Source organism: Harpia harpyja, chromosome 7, assembly GCF_026419915.1.
Source record: "Harpia harpyja isolate bHarHar1 chromosome 7, bHarHar1 primary haplotype, whole genome shotgun sequence".
Lineage (NCBI taxonomy): Eukaryota > Metazoa > Chordata > Aves > Accipitriformes > Accipitridae > Harpia > Harpia harpyja.
In genome coordinates, this window is record NC_068946.1 from 44,056,982 (window position 1) to 44,078,451 (window position 21,470).

Consider the following 21,470-nt stretch of genomic DNA (forward strand, 5'->3'; position numbering starts at 1 on the left):
ATTTTAATTCTTTTTCCATGTCTTGCTCAACTTAATACTGAAACTGTCAAATTTTTAATAGTATTTTCTATTGTCAGTGAAAAACAAGCATGTAAACTTACATAGCCAAATAAAATTGTTAGCCTTTCATTTTGACGCATTTCCTCTAGAGATCTTTGAAGGACTAAACGGGGTTTTTTAATAATTGGAACTACACACAGGTTTCTGGGCTACTAATAAAGGCAGAAACAGTAGGGCAAACCTATTCAATTCCTTCAAATATTCCTACAGAATTCTAGATGAAAATTCACAATCTGAACATAACATTTGAGTTTACAGAAGTTCCTTTGCCATTTAGAACGGTATTCTTACGATGGAGGACTTCACAACTTAGTATTTTCCTTTTTGTCATACTACATCATTTACTAAATCTCAGAAGATTTTCTGTGTCCAGCACAAACTCAAGCCATTCATCTGAGCATTGCCTGGAAACATTCTTTCCTCTCAGTCAGAAGTCTGGGTTTTTTCCTATTATTTTCAGTCTTCCCAAATGCCCTCCCCTGCTTTTCTTCTTCAGAAAACACCTCTTTCCTCCATAACTCCTCTCCCCAATAACTAAAACTGTCAAGACAAAAAAAGCAGGTACAAATGCAGAAGTAACTCGCAGATGCAGTGGATATGTTCTAGCAATCATGAAGCAGAACTGGATGGAGCAAATGAAAGCAGGAGAAGGAAGGATGCTGCCCAAGGCCCTGAAAGCATGTTACCCTTCTGAAGACCCTAACATCAGGGGATACTTAAGCAGATGTTATCATCTGGATAGGCAAATTAGCTGTCTGCAAAGTCCAGTTCAACCAAAACATTCAAAATCTATCCAGAGAGCTCAAATACATGTACACACACACACAAAAAAACCAAACCCAAAAACCCACATCTGGAATTCAGTTGTGATGGCAACAATATGGGAGAAGTAACATGACCTAAGGGCAATGGCATGCATACATACATACTATAGAAAGTCTGTATCAATGAAGCCTTGCTGATTACTATTGAAGATATTGTCCACAAACCATTAGTAATATGGGAGAGCAGCTATGCTTAGCCGCATGTTTATATTCCTAAAGGACCCAAACTATCCTTTCTACACATATCCCAGCCCCAAAGACATATACGTCTCTAGATACTACTCCTCCAATCTGTGCATCAAGAAAAAATTCAAAGGAAAGTATAATCTTAAAAACCAAAGCTGACATTAAGAACTGGAGATAATCCTTCAACTCACTGCACTCAGGCTGCCTGTACAGGACATAGGCATGGACAAGGTAAGCAGGGCCCACACATAAAGCATCCCAGAAGGAATGGGCATACACAACCTCAGTACAACCCTTTGGCAATGGGTCCCATAAAAACGTAAAGCCAAGCCTAGTTTCAGAGGAGAACTACGCAGAGAAACCCTGGGAATCTTTATCCTTTTACACTGCTACCAGAATGACTCAGGTGTGCTCATTTTCCAAGTTTGTAGAGAGAAAAGTGACATTTTACATCACTGATAATAACAAAAACCAAGCATTTGTAATCGACACATGACACAGAAGCATGTACACGAACTGCAATACTGCAGTGTACCGTACTTCACGTAACCTGTTAGCACATCTTCCAAAGCCTTTTTTCTGAAGGGAGAACGACCACACATACTCTTCAGAAACAGAGCTAAATTATCCCTTGTTCTGTAAGTCAGGACCATGCTCAAACTGTGCTACGCGAGACATTTTCAAGAAGGATGCAGTCCAGCAGAGCAGAGCATCAGAAGCTACTGCCACTGATTTGCAGTACTTGCCACCACCTTTTCTACAAATGGTAAAAATCTGCAGCTACTGTTAGTGCTCAGAGATCACTTACCAAAAAAAGGTTGAACTTCTCCCCAAATATTTTAAAGGACTTTTACAGCAGCTTCCACCTTCACCTGTCATTGAAGAGTAACTTATACATCACTCTTGAATAACTAAATCCAGCAAGGAAGCAGGACATGCTTCTTGAAAAGACACCTAAATTTTTGGATCAACATCTCCAAGAACTCCATAGAAAATTGAAGGAATGATTGTTTTCTGAAGAAAATTCCTGGCCCACTGCATCAGTGGCAGTTTTGGTCTTGACAACTTAATGGCATAATGCTCTGGAATTACATGCCCTCTCTAGCTGTTCCTTAAGAACATATCACATGGGAAGAAAACTCCAGTTCCTCAACCCAAAATGCTAGAAAACAATAGCAACGACAAAAGTATTAAGTGTACGCTGAATGCTTTAACAAATATTTTCATATGTGCATCCTGACATCAAGAGGTGAGAAGAATGCAAAGACAAATTGAAAAGCAGTGAGTGAAGTGGCAAAACCCAAAAAGCATGGTAAAAGGTCATGGATTTATAAAATAAGTGTCATATGCAAACGTGACCAGCAAAGCCACAACATAACCACAGGGAGACATATCTCAGTTTATAATTTCCCACAACAGAAATCAACAGGGCAACAATGCTCAAACTAGTCAGAAAGGAAGCAACATAGTTGGAACCATTCCCCTGAAACTCTACCACTTAATTTCTTAATGAAACCTTTATTGAAAAAACTCGTAATAGGCAACTTGAACTTGGCTTGCAACCTCTCAGTCTAGTTTTGGATTATAGCAGATTGAGGGGTCACAAACATCTATTTAGGTACCCAAAATTTTCTCAGGAGACCCCATGTTCTCCTCATACGCTGCTGGAATTAGTATAACTACTCATTAAAGGCTAAAAGCCTGTGTTTTTCCTGACACATGGGAACTCACATGTCTAAGCATCCTTCCCGACAGGGTTTTAGCAAGTCACGACAGGACTGATCAACAGATTTCAGTGTAAATTACTACATTGTACTATGAACTGCAGTCCTCACTCAACATGTTTTCTTCTGTCTTTTCCATGACAAAGGCAAGTGATCTCCCATGGAGAGAGCAGGCAGACAAGAGCAGCAGCTTTTAAACTTTCCCAGCATGAATCAAAGCTTGTCCAGGTAACAACCTAATACTTTCCTCCAATATCTCTATGGTCCCAGAGCATACTGTTTAAATTCCTATCTCCTCTGCTCCAAGTTTTTATGGTGCGAACCATGTACATTCCCAATATCCAAGAGTCCATGTTTGCTCAATAAAAGGTTTTGGAGTGGACCAATGTATTCTAGGGTAGCATCTGCAGCTTCAGCAATACACTTGGTTGCAATAGACCTGCTGACCAAAGGATCAGGCCACTATTCTGCTGGTGAACGGCCGTGAGGGTGATTTGAGAGGTATTCAGCATTGAAACACAAGTTACCACCTCTGCTTGTTCTGCATCCTCACAAAGCATAAGAGGCGAACAGGAGATTCAGTACTTCTCTCAGTAGCACAAGCACTGTAACTACAGTCAGATGAATTACTGATCACAAGGGCACACCTAAAAAATAGACACAATCTGAAACCCTTGACCTGAAAGTCATCATATGCTTTGTGGTATTTGCAACCCCAACAAGACCTCATTTCTAACGCTGCCATTTAATGTTATCTTTATTGAACCCACAAATGTGATTCTGAAGAATGCCTGGTTATGAAAGAAAATTAATATTATAAGAAAAGACATTAAGATTACACAGATAACATGAGGACTGGAACACTGAAGTCAATCACCAACCATGTATTATCATGTTCAAACCCTGTTTCTTTGGAGCAATCTACTGTAAACTTTTGGTCTTGTTTTTGCTTTCAAAGTGAGTCATATTCTACAAATGCACACTCAGTGTTGAAATCCTTTAATATTTTGCAAGTGGTTTAATTAGCCTGCCGCATTACCTTGGCGACAGTCCACCATGGGAACAGTTGGTAGGTGAAGTTAAGGGGCTGGTTCTGCTGCTGGAGTGCCGGGAAGGAGTCCGACCAAGGGTATTGCTGGGGGAGCCCTGGCACAGAAGCAGGAAGACAGGGATTAGAAATGTGTTGCAATGCACAGGCAGGAGTACACAACAACAGGTCCAAATATTGCCTTTGTTTGCACTAGACAAGCTTAGTGCAGTTTTGGTTCTGGCTCTTGACCTAGAAATCTGCAGCCACGGTTCACGTAGTCATTAATATGTTCTTGAAGGTACTGCTCTGAGGATAAAGCAAGCACATATGCACTTTTCTACAATCCACAGTACCTGCAATTTTAACTACGCAACACATACGGCCTGCAAATATTGCCAGAGAAACGGTTTATCAATCCACGAGGCTACCCAGCTTCTCAGACACTATTTGCCAGGCAACAAAGTATACAGACCATTACCCTGGCAATTTAGCAATTTAATTATTCAGCTATTTTCTGCATTGCCTAAAGCATTCTGATTGTGCTTGTTATGAGCATAAGTAAGCAATCTAACTTATCATTTTTCCACTGGCCTGCACAATCATTCATACCACAGCAAAATGAGTAGAAATTGCTCCCAATTCTGACTCTCTTCACATAAAGTCAAAGGTACTAGAGAACTCAGTCCATTTGCCTGGACGCCTAATGCTGCAGTTCTAGCTTACACAAAGGTCTACTTGTCCCTCTGGAAGTGCAAATATAGGAGGGCTCAAATTCCAGCAAGTTTCACAAGATTTCCACATTAAAAAAGGCAAAAAATACCCTAATCCTTGCTGCTCTGTGGGGAAAAGACATTTAGAAGCACACTTAAATCCTCTACTAACATCTTCCTTCAAAGAAAAAAAAAAATATGTAAGAGCTTCATGTAAAAACATAAGGTAATAGGTGTAGACTGAGGAGACCTTGTAGGTCTCAAAGATCCTGCAAGCTTCTTAGTAGACAATATATCTGGTATTAAACTGATTTCAACAGTAGCGGTAAGCCCAGAAAATCTGTGGCATCAGGATCTCTCTTTTAGCCAAAATGTCGTTACTGGCAAGATTTTCAAAAGCACCACCGACTTGAAAGCACAAACCCCACCAACTTTTATGCGCTTCTCAGTAATTTTTTTTTTAATCTGTACTGGTTATGACTATATTAAATTTAAAAATAACTGAGTTTTTTATTTTAATGGTCCCTATAAAAGCAACATCAAACAGAAGCCTCTGTTGCCATATTGCTTCAAGATAACAGTTACAGATAATTCATGCTACTGAACATCTGCAACAGCTTATCAATGAGCTGCTGTCTTTGGTGCTCTGCTGTTTGCAAGGACAAGGGCCTCTCACCACACTGGTGTTACTGGAGTTCTTGAGGTGGTTGTGCAGGAGCTTGGTAGCACCATCCTGGAATGTTTTTGGCAAGGCACCAAGTAACATGGTAAACTCAGGAGTGTTCAGTTCAAAGAGAGAAATCAGGACTATTTGTGCTGCCTGAAAAGAAGAAAAAAGAAAAGACGATCAGTTTTTATTCTTTGAAAAGAGTATGCATTCTGTTAGTAATGAGTCTTACTGTAAATGATGTGTGTTCCATTCAAAAAGACTCCCACACTAGGCAAATTTTTGACATGCTCCTTGTAATGTGTCATAAGGAATTGCTAACAGCTATAGTTAACTTTTTAGTTCATAGAGCTTACCATATACTTTTACATCTATATCATTAACTTCTCAGATGTAAAGCATACAGCTATTCACAGCTAGTGAGAAAATCTTACCATTGTCCTGTCCAGCACATATTTCAATTGAACAAGTTACTGCAAAAATTTACAGGAAACAAATAAAATCAGAAGCTCAGATAAGTATGAAGAATCTAGGACTGCAATTTGTCATTCCCATGCTTTCTATTTTAAGTGCAAATGGGACTAGTTTTCTTCCTATCCAACCTCTCCTCCTCCTACGGATCTGACAAGTTTGTTTCATCAGACAGACAATTCCCACTTCTATTTTCCCACCTCTCCTTGCAAGTCTCACCACTGAGGCTGTTTCAGCAACAGAAGACTCCATCTCAAGCAGAAGATCTACTGGGATGGTAAGAACCACCTTTCTCTGGTCCATGGCCAGGCTAAACCCCACCAGATTCCCTAAATTTAATAAGTGAAACCAAGGTACCGCTTAAACAATTAAGAATTTTACCATTAATTTCACTGGACATGGTTTGCCTGGAAGAATAGCTGCCAGAACAGGATCTCCACTAACTCCATTAGCAAACATACAGCTCTGCGTATCCTGAACTAAGACAATGGGATCAAATGGGAATGGAAGCAGAATAAATCACAGAATGGAGATCTGCAAGGGTAATTAACATCACATGTTCCTAACTAGGCTTCCCCAGCAGCATACAACCCATGTGGCTTGCACCCATTCTGGTTTTTTTCCCCTGCCTTTGCCTTGAAAATACACAAAAATGTAAAAATTTATTAAAAGAACAATAAAAATGAAGCAATGATGAAGGACCTCTGATGGTCTGCAGCACTACCTTCTCCAGCAGGGGTGTAGCCATTGATATATCAACCTCCAGAATACATATCTGAATACAAAGCAGTGGCTTTAGGCTCACAAAGTAAGCAGCAGAGCTACACATGCTCTTATTTTGGAACAGCATACATACAGCCTTAGGAAGAGACGACACTTGTGTCTGACCCTTTCAGGAACTTTCTAAAACCTCCTAAAAATGAAAAAGAACTTTAAAGAAGATAAAAATATAATTCACTGCCATGGCAATAACTGTACATTCATTGTCCTCATCAAGTCAAAGAAGGAGTTTTTAGTAAGTAATGTGTTTGTAAAGTTGCAATAATTAAGTGGATCTGCAGTTCCCTGTGAAGTGGAATCCTTTAGCAGATGATGAACTTGGATACACAAAACCCCTTTCATAGTGGAGGGGAATCAAAGTACCTCATTGTTTCAGTGTGCAAATTGCAATTCAAGCTGTACTGTTACTTCTGCTATCAGCCCCAATTTGCAGTAACACAGCTTTGTATATAAAAACATTTTCCATCCATGAAAGTTTGGTAAGTAACACCCTTTTCATATGGTCAACAAAGAAACTGAGGCACACAACACTCAACAGGCTTCCAAGGACTGCAGCAAACAACAGGTCTTCAGACTCTTCATTCCAGATGGATCATGCTGCCTCTTGCCAAAACTCTCACTGACTTGAACAGAAACACAGTATGTCATTATTCACTTCACATTAAAGATCCAAGGATGAAAGAAGTGGGGAGATAATTTTCCCCATGGCTTTCTTAACTCCATACCCTACCCTCCTCTGACCTGAAGTTTTGGGCAACTCTGCCATGAAGCCTGCCTGGTATCCAACAAGGACGTGTATTTCTGTCCATTTTGATCCAAGAACTTTTAAGTTTTCACCAGCATAGTATTTTCTGTAATAAAAATATTACTGCAAACAAGAGATCTCAGAACAACAATCAGCATGTTGAACTGAATGCAAAGTGACAAGTCATGCCAAAGTACATTCCGTTTGTGAACGGCATGCATATCCTGGATGGTTAGGAAGTGGACATGCAGATCTTCCATGTCAGAACAAGCAGATCTCTTATTCATTGAGATAAAGCAGCTAGGAAAATCGATCAACAAGGTTCCCAGGTTGAGAGATTGCTCAGAGACTAGAATATCTGGAGATACCAACTGGTTAAGTCAGGAGCTGCCCAAGGTACAGTGAGGTGGATAAGGATTTCAGGTGCCTTTGTCCCACATATCTCCCATCGATGGGTTAGAAATATGGTCACCCTTGGAGACCTCCTAAGTAAATACAGCAAAACAGGCGCAAGAGCACATGCACTCTACGATGTGACATTCTGGAGGTACCTTTCTTGTGTGCCAGAGAGGTCTAAGATGCATCTCACAGATCTGAGCAAAATCTTCACCAAAGCTCCACCAGGAACTTTATGATCCTGTGGCTTCACTTTGAAGCACAGAGTTATCTAATTGGTACAGTTTAACCCTAACACACAAACACTAATAGCACGGTTATGTGATACAGGAGTATCTGAGGGAACTTTCAACTCCCAGAAGTCACTTCAGTTTTGTTCCACTCTTTTGTTTTGGCTTTGATGAAAACAGGACTGTGTCCACCCTCCCTCTTAGCACAAAATACAGCTTGTCCTTAGGAGTGTCTGCCAGTATTCTGTGTACTTGGTGCTCTTCAGTAGCTTTGCTGTTGCCTGCAAATAGGTCATTGGGCTTTGAATGAAGGGCTGAACAGTCGCTCACAATGCTTACAATCTTACATGGCCTGAAAGAAAGCAGACCTATAGTCTATGCTTTTTGAAATAAAGCCAAGTACTACTACAGCCTGGGAGCAGTGCTCCAGTAAAGCCCTCAAAAGCGACACTGGAGTTACATGGGTTAACCTTGGCTATGTTATTTTTAAATAGTCCTCAGCCATCCAACTGCACTTCTATGTTTATTTCAGGCAAAAGCCATTATCTGAAAGTTCAGCCATAACTTCCCACTTAAGATTTAACACACAAAGGTCTTGGTCCCTACCACCATAAAATCAAGAACACTGTTAACACTGACCTCAAAAGCTGGAAGGTCCATGCTAGCTTGAAACCACATTTATAACATGCTCCAAGTTTCACTTTTGCAATACTTCCCAGTTTTAATACAGTTAATTTTATTTCAGTAATGAAGAGCATCAGGAGCAGCATTTCTACACCTGTCTTAATAGTTAGATCTGGACACACTTGATAATCCTCTAAGCTTCATTTAACTAGAATATATTTATCTAGTCAAAGGACATCTTTTACAGATAACGTTTCTAAGAGTTTTAAATCTGTGGGTTTTCAGCTTGTGACAAACATTTACATTATCTCAGAATCACTGGTCATTTCTGAAAATCTTGGCCCTTGTTTCATTAGATTACTCAAGGAGTAGATAAATTTAAAGCAAGCAATAAAAAACTTATTTCTGTACACAATGTACAAACATTCTCCATGCAACACTCGTGCTTGATGATGTATAGTTTGAAGAAAGAGTAATATCTGAATTTTCCCTTGCCTTTGTGTCCCTGTACCATTAGTGTGGAACACTAATCCATCTCCTTTCAGTGACACATAGCATAGACCCTACAGATTATCTAATCTTAATGAAGCAGTTCTCTGCTGGCTTGAGCTGGAGAAACTCTAGTGATTTCAGAGCCTGACTATGCTAGTGAGGGGATCTGGCTCCACGTCAGGCTCTTGAATCATTTGCAAAGGATTGCTTATGTAACTTCATTATTTTCCTTATAACAATGCAGCGAGAGATCAGGTTCCACAAGACGGTAGCAGCTCCCAGAGTTTCACACTTAGGTCAGTGCAATTCATGCTGCCCAACAGTCAGCTGCTAAAGGGACACAAATGGTTTAACAACTTTTGTTTTTTGTTTTCACCTAGACAGTGGGTGTTGGCCAGATTTATTAAAATCTGTAACCTCTGCAACTTGGTTGAATTATAAAAAAGTCTCTTTGAAATGGTTTGGGTTCATTAAGCAAAAAGATCAAGGCTAACTGGAAAAATCCATTGATTTTAGAAAGGAAACGTGTCAGTGACCTAAGCTTAACACAAGTGCCTTATGATTGCTGCTGTCACTGGTGGAATAGACCAAGCAGAATAAGCAGCTAGTTGCCTGAGCTATACGAAAGCAGTTTTCAAGTTACTCAAACTTCTACTGGTGATGGGCTTGCAACATGGGCAGCCCCATAAAAGGAGAGGGCCTCATACCCTGATTGTTTACAAGGGACTATAAGAGAGTTAACAGAAAAAGCACACCAAAACCAAAAATTACTTCACAGACAGACACACTTTTTTCAGGCTCTCAGTCAAGGTCTCTCTACACAGCTAGACAGTTGAGTTGAGACCGCAAACACGATTAGTGTGATTAGTGCACACGGCTTTTAGTCTACCTGTTTACATTTCTCTTCCAAGTTTCCTTCACCGGGCCCTGACGAAGCTGTAGTTGTCCTAGCTGGCAAATCCTCACCCACCCAACTATGCATGGTCTGGGTTTGACAAACAGGAAAGTTAATATTATTTAGAGAAAGCATAGATTTCAACTAAATCATCATCTAAACAGTACACATGCTATCTTTTTGCAGAAGAGTTTTAATCAGCTGCTTAATTTCAAGTAACAAAAAGCATTAATATTTGATTTAACCAGAAGAGCATTCCTTTCAGCAGAGGGCAGCACTGGCTCAAAATTAAGTTCAGCCACAACTCTCAGGCTTACAGACCACCCCTTAGTCCTCCTACAAGGCTTTGCTTTGGCAGCTTCCTGAGGGCCTCCATAACCACTTGAAAACCTCTGCTGAGGTGCAGAGCCTATGCAGTGCTGCACCGAGATGGCACTTGTATCTGGCCAGCCAGGAGTAGGGGAACAGGTGCTTATACCTGCCCACACCTATCCTCACAGGCATCTAAGTTCAGAGGAAGAAGCAGTTAAGAACTTGCAAACTCCTGACTCCAGTCTGGGCATCAGTCTGCTAGACCAACACTGTCTACACTGCCTTTTGTCATGTGATCGGTCTGGGGAAGATCCACACTAACATCTGCTCACTTTTGAGAAATGTAATCTTACTCTGTACGCGTCATTCATTTCACCATCAAGTCTAAGGCAAATGTGGTTTTAATAACTTAAGGCACACTGCAACAGAGAAGCTCGCTCTCTCTCATGTTGCTCTGAATTATACTAAACTGCACATGAAATATAGATCCACTGAGATCGAGAGGCAGCAGTGACACATTAGGCAGCTTGTATTAGCACACATTGGCATAGAGCAACGCTTTGATTCTCTGATGAGCATAGCTGATGTTAAGTGAGTTAATTCACATCTACTGAGAGTGTTTGCAGGCTCTAAACAAGTATTATTTAAGTATACTTTCCAGCAGACAATTAAGTGTTAGCTGGCACTCAGCTAACAGACTATCTACCAAACCAAACCTCCTGCTTGTTCCTTTTTCAGGTCTAGAATCAGATGAGTATGGACATCCACGTTACTGATAGAGTAGTATGAAGCAGAACGGCTTCATTAGTTCGTACTTAATCCAAGCATGTTAGCTTGAGCACAAGTTTTTAAACATACAGTTTCCCCAAAAGACTTCTATTAGAATATGCTGTTTACATCCACATCCTGAAAAGGAAGAATTTATTTAACAGATTTAAATACAGAATTCACATACAAATTAAATCCACATTGCTATTGTGTTTTATATAGCACACACTTAATATATCATGAAAGGCTTTTACAAGTCATGGATGGTTGCATTACATGTGTCGAAAGCATCTCAAACAAGTGCCAGCAAAAACTATGCAGCATTGAATCATCACATATTCGGATTACTGTTCTATAATGGATTACGACTCCTTATGTGTGCTGCTGTTTTGTGACCTGGGCACAGCAAAGACCGTGGCAAAAATGTTCATTATTTCTGGAAAGCCAGATGTCACCCCAGAAGTCAAGCTGATGAAGGCTACTCCAAGTAACTTTGCTTCTTACAAAATGCCATTTGTTGCAAAAACATGTTTCAGGGCTAGAAACAAAGGTTATATTTCATTAACAACTGAGAAACTTTCATTATAAACTTGGCATGATGTAAGTCAATTCTGAGGGGGAGGCTCTCACATATAAGCTAAGAAAGAAGAAAAGCTACTGAAATAAGATGGTTTGTAATGAAAACATGCACTTTAATCTGCATGGAGTTTCAAAATGCTAGAATAAGTATGGCAGACTTAAACATCACAGTGCAGAGAAAACAGCCTATGGTCTATTTATTGAATGGGTCTACAATGTGTCATATAAATATCACCTCTAATCTCAATTTTCAAAAGACATACATCACCTATACCTATGTAGGTGTATGTGTACTTATATAAATGGCACGTACACACAAACGTACTATGCACAGACACATAATATAAGCATGAGTATACGCATTCTGTGAAGCAATTTCTTCTTACATTGTATTATCGTGCACTAGCTCTTAACTGTTTCAAGCAAATTGAGAAAATTACAAACTGCTATCATCTCAAAGGATACTAGAAGGCTGTATAAAGTGAAGAGATTAATTTTCAGGAAATCTACCCCAGCACCATGTTTCCAACAAGCACGTGATGATTTTCTGGCCACTAACATCGGGAAAATCCATTTTCCTTACACTGCGTACACTAAAAATATTTGGGCTCTCATAGCTCTCTAGCATCAAATTCAAAACAAACAGAAAATGACGGCTACTATTTTGGAAACACAGCTAGGACACAGAGATCCTTTTTGTTCTAATAGCATTAAATCAAGTAAACATTGAAGTCCACCAGGTGCCATTTTTTATATATTACACTATTTTTCCTAACACTGACTATGTTTAAATGCCTGAAGAGAGTTCCTCTGTGCATTTAGGCTGAGTTTGACTTCTTTAGGAACATCCTTTGGCTAAAAGGCTGACCTCAGCAGTATGGACATAATCCTGTTTAAGACTCCATAAGCCTGAAATGAAATCCTAAGGCCTGGTTCTCTGGTAACTTGGCTCTTCATGGAGTCCATGAGACGCACAAATCTGGTGTAGGAATATTGCAAGAGTGCTCAAGAAGCCTCTGACCCAAAAAGGCAAGGGCCTGCAACTGGGGAATATTAAAACAAATTGCCATTCAAAAGCATATCTGCAAACCTCCTCTTTGCCACTGCTACTGTAACAGGCCATGACCAACAGCGTTTATTGCCCAACACCAGTAAAGATGAACGATGCCATTTCAGCTCACTAAGAGTCTTTGGGAGTGCTTTTAGTGAAGCTTCTGTCGCAGACTTACTCAAATCAGCCTGATACCAGATGGAAAATTAAAGCTTCAGGAGAGATTTTAGAGGTCTCATGGCATCACATTGCAAAGGACCCCAATTTCATTTCCTTAGCAGTGTTTGCTTTCCTGTCTATCACTGGTCCTCCTACAGACATCACAGCAATATTTTAAACAAACTTGCCCTGGACTTTATTGATAGATATTATTTCCTTACCAAAGTGACAGCATCAATATTTCTCAAGAAATGACATCTAGGACTACTAGTTAAAGATGTAAATACATTTTTTTGGCTGTTTGAGCATATGAAGAATTTGTTGACCTGTTGCTTTCTCTCTGAAATCTTCCTTATTTTCCCATATAATTCAGAAACAGTTTCTCAATTAATCAGTTTTAGGAAAAAATCTGATCCCAAACTTGTTTTCTTTGGACACCTCTAGACTTCAGCTGCAAACCAGTGGTGCCAATCCAAGGAGAGCCCTACCCCTAGGTAGTCTGTGGGGGACTTCATGCAAACAACAGTAACACATGCAATCTCCCGGGCTTTTGGATTCATTGCAACGGTTCTAGTTTCTTACCAAGTCCCATCCACTGTCTGTATTCAAGGGCAGCTTGGCCAAACTCAGTAACGAGCAGGACAGTTGAAAGAAAAAGTTTTCCCAGTTACATAAGTGGAAGGCAGAACATGATGTACATGTGACACAAGGCTGCCCATAATGTGTAAAATGGCATTCAGGCTTGTAAAATAGAACTGCTGTAGGAATGTTTCATCAACAGACAAGCCAGTCAGGGTATCTGGCACAAAGGAAAAATTTCTTCTTCCCTGAGATTAGTAGTCCAAATGACCATCAGGCAATACAGAACTTGTTATTTATTGTTAAGACCAGAGCTTGGCTGATTAACAAGACGGTAGGCAATGTCACTGGCCCTTCACCTCAGAAGGCCTTGCTCCCCTTCAGCCTGTACAAGCTCCTCCTAAATGCTGAGATCTTGCGTGCCCTCACTGATGACTCCACCCCTCAAATGCTGAGCACTCATGTTTAATAAAAGTTTCCATTCCCTCGAGCCTTGGACAGGAGGCTTCTTTAGGCTTTGGCCAGACTCAAAGCAGAAGCCTTGTTCTCATTTCCATTCTCAAACTGATGGCTCTTTTCCAAGATCAAAGTATGTTCCCACACAGAGCCCGAGCCTGTCATCCAAATTCAATAAGCACTTTACCTACGTAAGGATTGCACAGTAACTTTGCTGGCAGTATTAGTGATAACATGGTAAAGTTACTGACTTAATGTCCTCAGACCAGTCATCACAGTATTTCTGTTGCCACTGTATTACTTTCCTGTGTGGTAATTGACTGGCTTATGTAAAATGATTTCATCAAATCTTAACCATTTTCCAGAGGAAAAAAATCAGACTTAATGCCCTGTTGCAGAGAGGAATAAACCAAGGCAGAGGAAAGCCAGGTGCATCACACAAGGTTAGACACTACTGCAATCAAAATTAGAGCTCAGTTATCTGAAATCCTGATCTGTGCCCTGCCCGTTGATATGTTCTGCTTGGGGAAAAAGCAGCAAGGTGGCTGTATGTGTGGAAATTACCAACAGGTGCCCTCCTTGCACTGGAACCTCATCCCATCCAGGTCTCCACACAGTGCTGCATGACCTGTTCCTACCCAATGGCTTTTGTTCAGCACGGAGGACAAACGTCTTTCACCTTTCTCCTAGCACTGCTTGCAGGAACTAAATCTTAACTTGAATACAGGGTAAACACCCAGAAGTATTAACAAACTTTAAAACAAGACAAATATTTACCCATAATACACTGCTGATCACCTTATTTTAAACATAAAGTTTGAAAATAATTTTGACCATACATAGTTCATAGCTACTATCAGCAGCTCAAATGGCTTCTACCTGGAAAGGGAATCATGACATTTTGTCAATGACACTCTGTAGTATCAACCATATGTTCCTCAAAGTACATCATGTTTTTCTTGTGATAACAGAGCTTGTTTTGCTACAGGTATCATTCCATACGAGAACATAAACTGTTTTATGCACAACAGCATTTCTTTTGACTAAGTTTCTTTCTGATTTCACTAGCTATAAAATATGATCTGTAGTTCCAAGTCAGGTGTCAGACAGGTTAAGTGTGCTCATTAAGTGTGCTTAAGTAGTCATCATAAGACTATGCAAAGTTTATTAATAAAGCTTATCATTCAGTTTGAAAAAGGTTTTTGGACTAAATGCCACTTTTTGTTCTATTTTTCTCCAGTGCCTTAACACTACAGGGCTGGGACCTCCATGACCATCACACATAATGAATAGTAGTAATGGACAGATGATCATTAATGAAAGGATAATCTCACTATTGACTAAAAATATAATCCATTTCTTGAAAGACCCCTTGATTGAACATTTGAACAGACCCCTTGATTGCTACCATAGGATCAGATCTGTATGACTAAAGCAGCCACATACTTTCTCCACTGACAGAGGTCATTTTTATACTTCACCACCAGCATAAGCAAGCTTGTTTTACCTTCATCTGCTCAAAGGTAAAATCCAGACAGAACAGCATGGCCATCATGCACACAGATGCTACTTGCATTAAGGTAGCATTCAGTAACTCAAATCTGGGTAAGAACCACATTGGCTGCGGGACTGCATTTCTTGGGGGAACGAGTCCTGCCTCCAGGAGTAGTTGAGCAGTGGCATCTCTGTTCCACCAAGTCAACCACAGTACTATATGTGGACTGGACTACACCAGCCAAGACTCCTCACTACCAAAACCGAAGTGTGCTCTTGTCAGCTTGCAGGAGCTGAGTTGATTGCACTGGTAGTTTCAAATCCAGATTCTATTGAAAAATTACCTTATTTTATACTTTTTACAGGCCTCTTGTAGTACTTTGATCATTTGAAGACTGAACTGATTCTTCTCCATCTCCCCCATAACCTCAACTGCTGTCTCCATTTTTAGGTTGTGACAATGTTTATGTTTATAATGCATGGTCTGCTCTGCACTTAGAAAACCTCAGATCTTGAAGGCCACCGTAATACCTTCCATGAGGGCAGCATCTTCTGATGCTTAAATGAATCATCTCGATATAAAAAAGGTACTTTTTTGCAAGTTATAGTCTCAAAAAAAAAAGATAACAATTTTTTAATTGTGTTCTTCAGAACATTTTATTGGTCTGGGTTGGCCCTTGATAATCCAGTTCGTTACTGCATAATGAATTTATTAGCCTGTTAACTACAGTCCTGACAGAGAATGGCCAATGATTGCTTGTAAATCCTTTGCTGCAGTGTTTCTTTTAAAGCCTGTGGTTTGTACTGTGTTCTTAATAAAATCATAGTACAGCAACGGTATGATGAAATAAAGATCACCTGGGTGTTCATTTTTACTAGCCTAAGTTAGCTTAACTGCGTAATAATTTATTTGAAAGCTACAAGCATCAGAGGCAAATCCAAGTCACATGCAGGTTTAATAAAAAGCACTTAGATTCTGTAATCTCTTGTCAGCCCCAAGGGACTTGCCCAGGTATTGCTCAGGTGGAGTTTGCTGGAAGTTTTGCCAGAGCTCTGCAAGTCTTTGAAACAGGATGGACACCACACTGTGAACACCCACTCCCCACATCCCACAGCTTCACAGCAAACAGCCAATTTTTTCAGTTGCTGCAGATACTCTTCACTCAATTTTGCATGCAGCAATGATGACCCCTAATGGTGAAATATTTCCTCTGCCGAGCACTATGCAGAGATTTTGCTTTTTGATGTATATTTCTACTTAAATTAATCACAACTCCCTCTCACAGGCCACCAGGGTACACTGCTTGAGGTTTACTTGAACTGTAACAGAGAAGCAGCTTCTTTGCCTGTTTAATTCTTTCTGACTTTGTACATGGAAGCATCAAAATGGAAACGCATTATTCCAGATCTAAGTCCAGCATTTAAAGTCATCCTTTTTTTCTGAGGCAGACTATCTTGCAGAAGCAAATTTCAGTCACACTGGTGCGAATAATCTCTGCAGAAAGTCTTCAGAAAAGAGGAGAAGACATTTTTCTCTAGATCCAATCAGCTGTATGTCAGAAAGCAAACAGCATATACCCAAAAAGCTTCTTTGAAGCCTTGTGTCAGCTATCAGATAATGCTGCAGTTGCAGCACCTTTGATACGCAGTGATTTTTCAAGCAGAACCAAATAATCACTAATAGCAAAAATAATTTTCTTATTTCCAAAGTTATAAAATAATATATTATTCTAGTATTATTTCAACATTTTAAGTGCATGTAGAATGTAAAAATATACAATTTTTACATTCTGAAATGCTTAAAGTGTTTTGGTTTTTTAAATCCAAGTACATCTCAAAGCCTTCAGCTCCTACTGGAATCTATTTCTACATCTGGGCTGGGAAGAGAAGGTAGTTTTAAATTGTGTTACAGGTACCAGGTACATAAAGCTAAGTCTCACTTTTCTCTTGGGAGAGATGAGTATCACTACCTGCCCCATTTTAGCTTGCCTGACACTTGCATCTAGAGCAAGATAAAGAACAAGGTAACTGTATTACCCAGGCCTGACCTAAATGTGTCAGTTTTTTCCAGGTTGAGATAAACACACAGCTCTTAGAAGAGTTGAGAGCCCCTGGCAGCTTACTGATTCTTTTACTTTCTTTTAACAATATTATAACACAGAAGTTGTGCTGGATTTCATTTGAGTCTACAAAGCAGAGAGCCTTCACCTAAATAAACAAAAACCTAGAGATATTTCCAGACTGCTCAAGAAAAAGCACATTTTCAAACTATGATCTCGTTTTGCACAGTACTAGTAAAGTCACACAGCTAAGTACCTACTAGGAAAAAAAAAACCTATATGAAGACATGCTTCAGAAATGTGTCTTCACTGAATTAGCAATTTGGTTTGGACAGTAAAGTATGTAAAATCCATTTTTTTACATTAGAATCTAATCGCTGAATTTTTCATTGCCTTTATGACTGCTTTTTGTTGGGTTTGGGGTTTTTTTGGGAAGAACAATAATTACTGCAAATACTTCATCATCCCGGCTTATTACCTTTCTCACGTCTGAGCTCTTTGGTTCTGTTGTCCAAGTTATAATTCTAGATACAGCAAGTCTTGTCTCACTGGAGTTCACAAAGTCTGTTGGATCCATCTGTCTTGCCAAGGACTCAATATATTTCAGGATAGCAACTTTTACCTGATAAGTGAAGAAGGATTTGTTAAGCTCACATACTAGCAAAGATGGATTTATCCTATAATAAACAGATACCTTTACAGATTGACAAGACATGTCACATGGGGGAAAAATGAATATCCCTGTGACATGTCTCTATGTCATGTTACGAAAAATCAAGAGCCACTTTCTACCCAGGATAAATTTTGTGTAGTAAAAGTCCGCAATGGAATATCAGAACTAGCTTGAAATACATGTGTCTGCTTGTGTGTTTGCATAAGCAAATCAGTACACCATCACGCTGTTTCCACCAGCAGTTATTGTTCTGGATGCCAAACCATAGCTTTTGGTCTCAAACCAAATGCTTGATGCTGGAGTCTCCAAAGACACAAAATTTGGGAGACTGAAGAAAGAACACTTGAGTCATTTGGCATCCTGTATATTCCAGTCTCTGGAAGATATATGTGTATTACTTCCAGAGTTTACAGTGTTTCTATAGCCTTGAAACAGCAACCTCCTGAAAAACAGTCTGCACAACAGTATCCCTTTGGGAGGATTCAGTAACAGAAAGCTCTGATTACTTTTTGTTGTTGGTTTTTTCTTCCTTTCTCCAAACCCTACACATGCTATGTCTGATCTGTGCAACAAGTACTTGTTAAGGTGTGCCTAGAATCCCAACTTCCCAGCCATTCAGACAGGGTCTGCTCCCTTCTGTCCTGCACAATCAGGTTTTCTTCCCACCAAGACCAGGGTGAAAAGAAATTTTCCATGTCTAAACTTTAATACGTTCCAGTGTGCTTAAAGCCCAACTCTTACTGACTTGTGATGAGTTATAGGGCCCTATTTTAAAGATATTTAGATTTATTAAAATGGAGAACAAGAGAGTTAATCAAAGTTACCAATATAATTTCTATATCGTGCAGGTACTTACAGTAAGTTATCTTATCATGAGTCTATGCTTTCTAGTATGCCTGACATGGCAAGCTAAGACAACCACGTTGATGCTTTAGTGAAAAGGCTTTTGATACTGACCTTCAGGTTTGGTGTTTGGGTCTGATCTACAATAAACCTCATCAAAATGTTAAATTGCTGATCAAATGGAAAAGAATCCCTGTCCAAAGAAAACAGGCAAAAATATGATGCAACAAATTTTCAGGACTAAATTAACTTGATACATTAAAGCTTACACAACAGATTTCAACACCTATCATGCTTTTCTTCTTAACTTTACCATCAACCAGAGAAGCTCCAAGTCTAAGGATTAGCTAGTTACTAATTTAATACTGGAGAAAAGGGCTAAATCAATACCTTTACACACTGTTACTCTATCTGCTTTCTGTACGCTTATCCAGCTTTTGGCACACCCATCCACTCCTTCATTTCAGGCTGCGCTTTGTTCCCTTATCTCTTGTAGCAGCCTGGTTTATCTTGTCCTCAGAGTTCATACCTGGCTTTGATTTCTCTCTTCTTTTTCCCTACTCTATCCTATTTTCTCCTGTTACTACAACTTTTTTTTTTTTTAATTATCCTATTTCCAGCATGAACCAATCTTTATTCTAACAGTGTCCTGTGTTGGACATCCTTAGAAAAGAACATGGACTATAGAGTTGGTGTGCACATCGCAGTAGCATTCAAGGTCTTATACTGACATTACCATTATTTGCTGTTTGAACAACATGAAAGATGCACTGAACTTTGTGGTAAAGCACCATTCATATTCTGAACACTGCAAGTATTTTTTTTTCCATCAATTAAAAAGAAAATCAATATCTAAGCACATGCACACCAAAAAAACAAATTAACAAAATTAATCAGCTACACATTTTAAATGTTATGCTTTAAAGTGATCTATTTAGAAGAGACAGGCCTTTTTAATTCAATGCTTGAAACAGTGACATAACTTTGTTCTCCTTTATTCTGGTATTCATCAGGACTGAGCCCTCAAAATATATGGCACTGCTGGGTTTCTAAAACGTTCATCAGATGCCTTCCTGTAATCCTGCAAAAACCTCCATAACATTTGCCATTGGAGTACTCTACCTGGTGACATCCAGAGCTTTTTGAACTTTTGCCTGCACAGACCCCAGCAAATCTGCTCCCATTTTCTTTAGCAACTGGGTCAGGAGAACAAAAAGCCAATCCTGCAAGTCATCTTTATGAATGATGATGAAATCAACCAGGGTTTCCAGAAACATGCTGAAGACCTATAAACAAAACAAGTGTCACAAAAAGGAATACAGTGCTTTAAATAAAAAATAATCAAAGGGGAGGGGGTTACAATCTGAGTTTCAGGATGATTTTGTTATAGACAGTTTCATGAATGAATTATTTTAGTGACTACATTGCTCTGAGAAAAAAAATCAGACGTCTAAAATGTGTCGTATTAAAATACCACATAAAACGAATGAAGGAAGGGGGTATAATACACTTACTCTCTGTTGTGAATTCCACAGCAAAGCAGGCCATGCAACAAAACAAACCACTCGTTAGCACACAGTGATCTAGGCTGGTTGTTCAGATGCAGTTTGTCAACAGATAAAAGATGCATTCATTGAAAGTTTACATTTTCTTAAAACACAATCTCTTCTCAGTCGAGTTACTTAAACATTATATACCTTGGATCAGATCCAGTCTCCTCAGTCATGAAAGTAACATATGTTTATATATAACAAAGTTTACATATGTTTAACACCACAGCTAATGAGTTTGTAGCAGTAATTCCATAAAAGCAGTGCACACGGCAGGTCACCGCTGCCACAGAGGACATACTTGAGTACACTGTCCAATCAACCCTCACCTTACTCAGAAACTGGAAATAGTTTGTAAACAAATAGCCACACCTTCACCCTTTCCTTGACACATACTGAACCTTTGAGAACCAAAACATTAAGACCTTACAGGTAGGAACTCCCACACTTGGCGAGGCCTGTGGGACAGCTGGTCCAGACTATAATTACGGCCAAAAACGCACACTTCGACCAAGACCCGTGACAGGCGACTATGCCAGCCCAGGGATTTCCATGTGATAACCATTTATTAAAACTTGTTTACCAAGTGGTCTGAAGTACAAACATTTATACAACTTATTCCTTCTCAAACTGTTATTTAACCCAACGCCAAATGTTTTTACCCAGACGTTACTGGTTGCCCTCAACCAGCAAACCTCCTCAGGAAAGGGCACAAAACTCCCTTTTCCCCTCTCCCTGCTCCCACTTACCTGTCCACAGAAGACCACTGGGTCTGAACATGCCTACAGGCCCAACCTCCCCATTCCCTAGCCTATTTCATTTTAAGAGATGTCTGTAAATTAACGCCACAGCCTTTAACTTCAAAGGTCAGTGTTATAAAGAAGGCAAAGTGGCTATACTAGAGACTTTAGTTATGAGATCCAGAACAGTGAGACCCTGTACTGCTCCCAGGTGTATACGTAAATACACAAACCCAGCGACCATGATGCTGAACTATGACGTATTACCCTTCACGGACCCCACTCTACTGTGTATCACCAAGACACTCCCTAGAGAAGTACAGGTAAAACTGAACTTCTCGCTCCAGGAGCTGACATCTGAAAGGCATTAGG

At 39.7% G+C, this 21,470-nt stretch overlaps 1 protein-coding gene across 29 annotated transcripts in view; it reads right to left on the bottom strand.

Annotated features, from left to right (window-relative positions):
• The window catches only part of CLASP1 (cytoplasmic linker associated protein 1), a 192,591-nt gene that overhangs the window by 29,001 nt on the left and 142,120 nt on the right, over positions 1-21,470 (bottom strand). For all 29 annotated transcript variants that reach the window (XM_052793236.1, XM_052793265.1, XM_052793264.1 and 26 more), the window contains 5 exons: positions 19,931-20,094; positions 18,923-19,001; positions 17,771-17,914; positions 5,211-5,354; positions 3,834-3,940 (listed from right to left, as the gene is read on the bottom strand). In XM_052793236.1, coding sequence (XP_052649196.1) covers positions 3,834-3,940; positions 5,211-5,354; positions 17,771-17,914; positions 18,923-19,001; positions 19,931-20,094 — 638 coding nt within the window. The remainder of the gene's footprint in view (positions 1-3,833; positions 3,941-5,210; positions 5,355-17,770; positions 17,915-18,922; positions 19,002-19,930; positions 20,095-21,470) is intronic.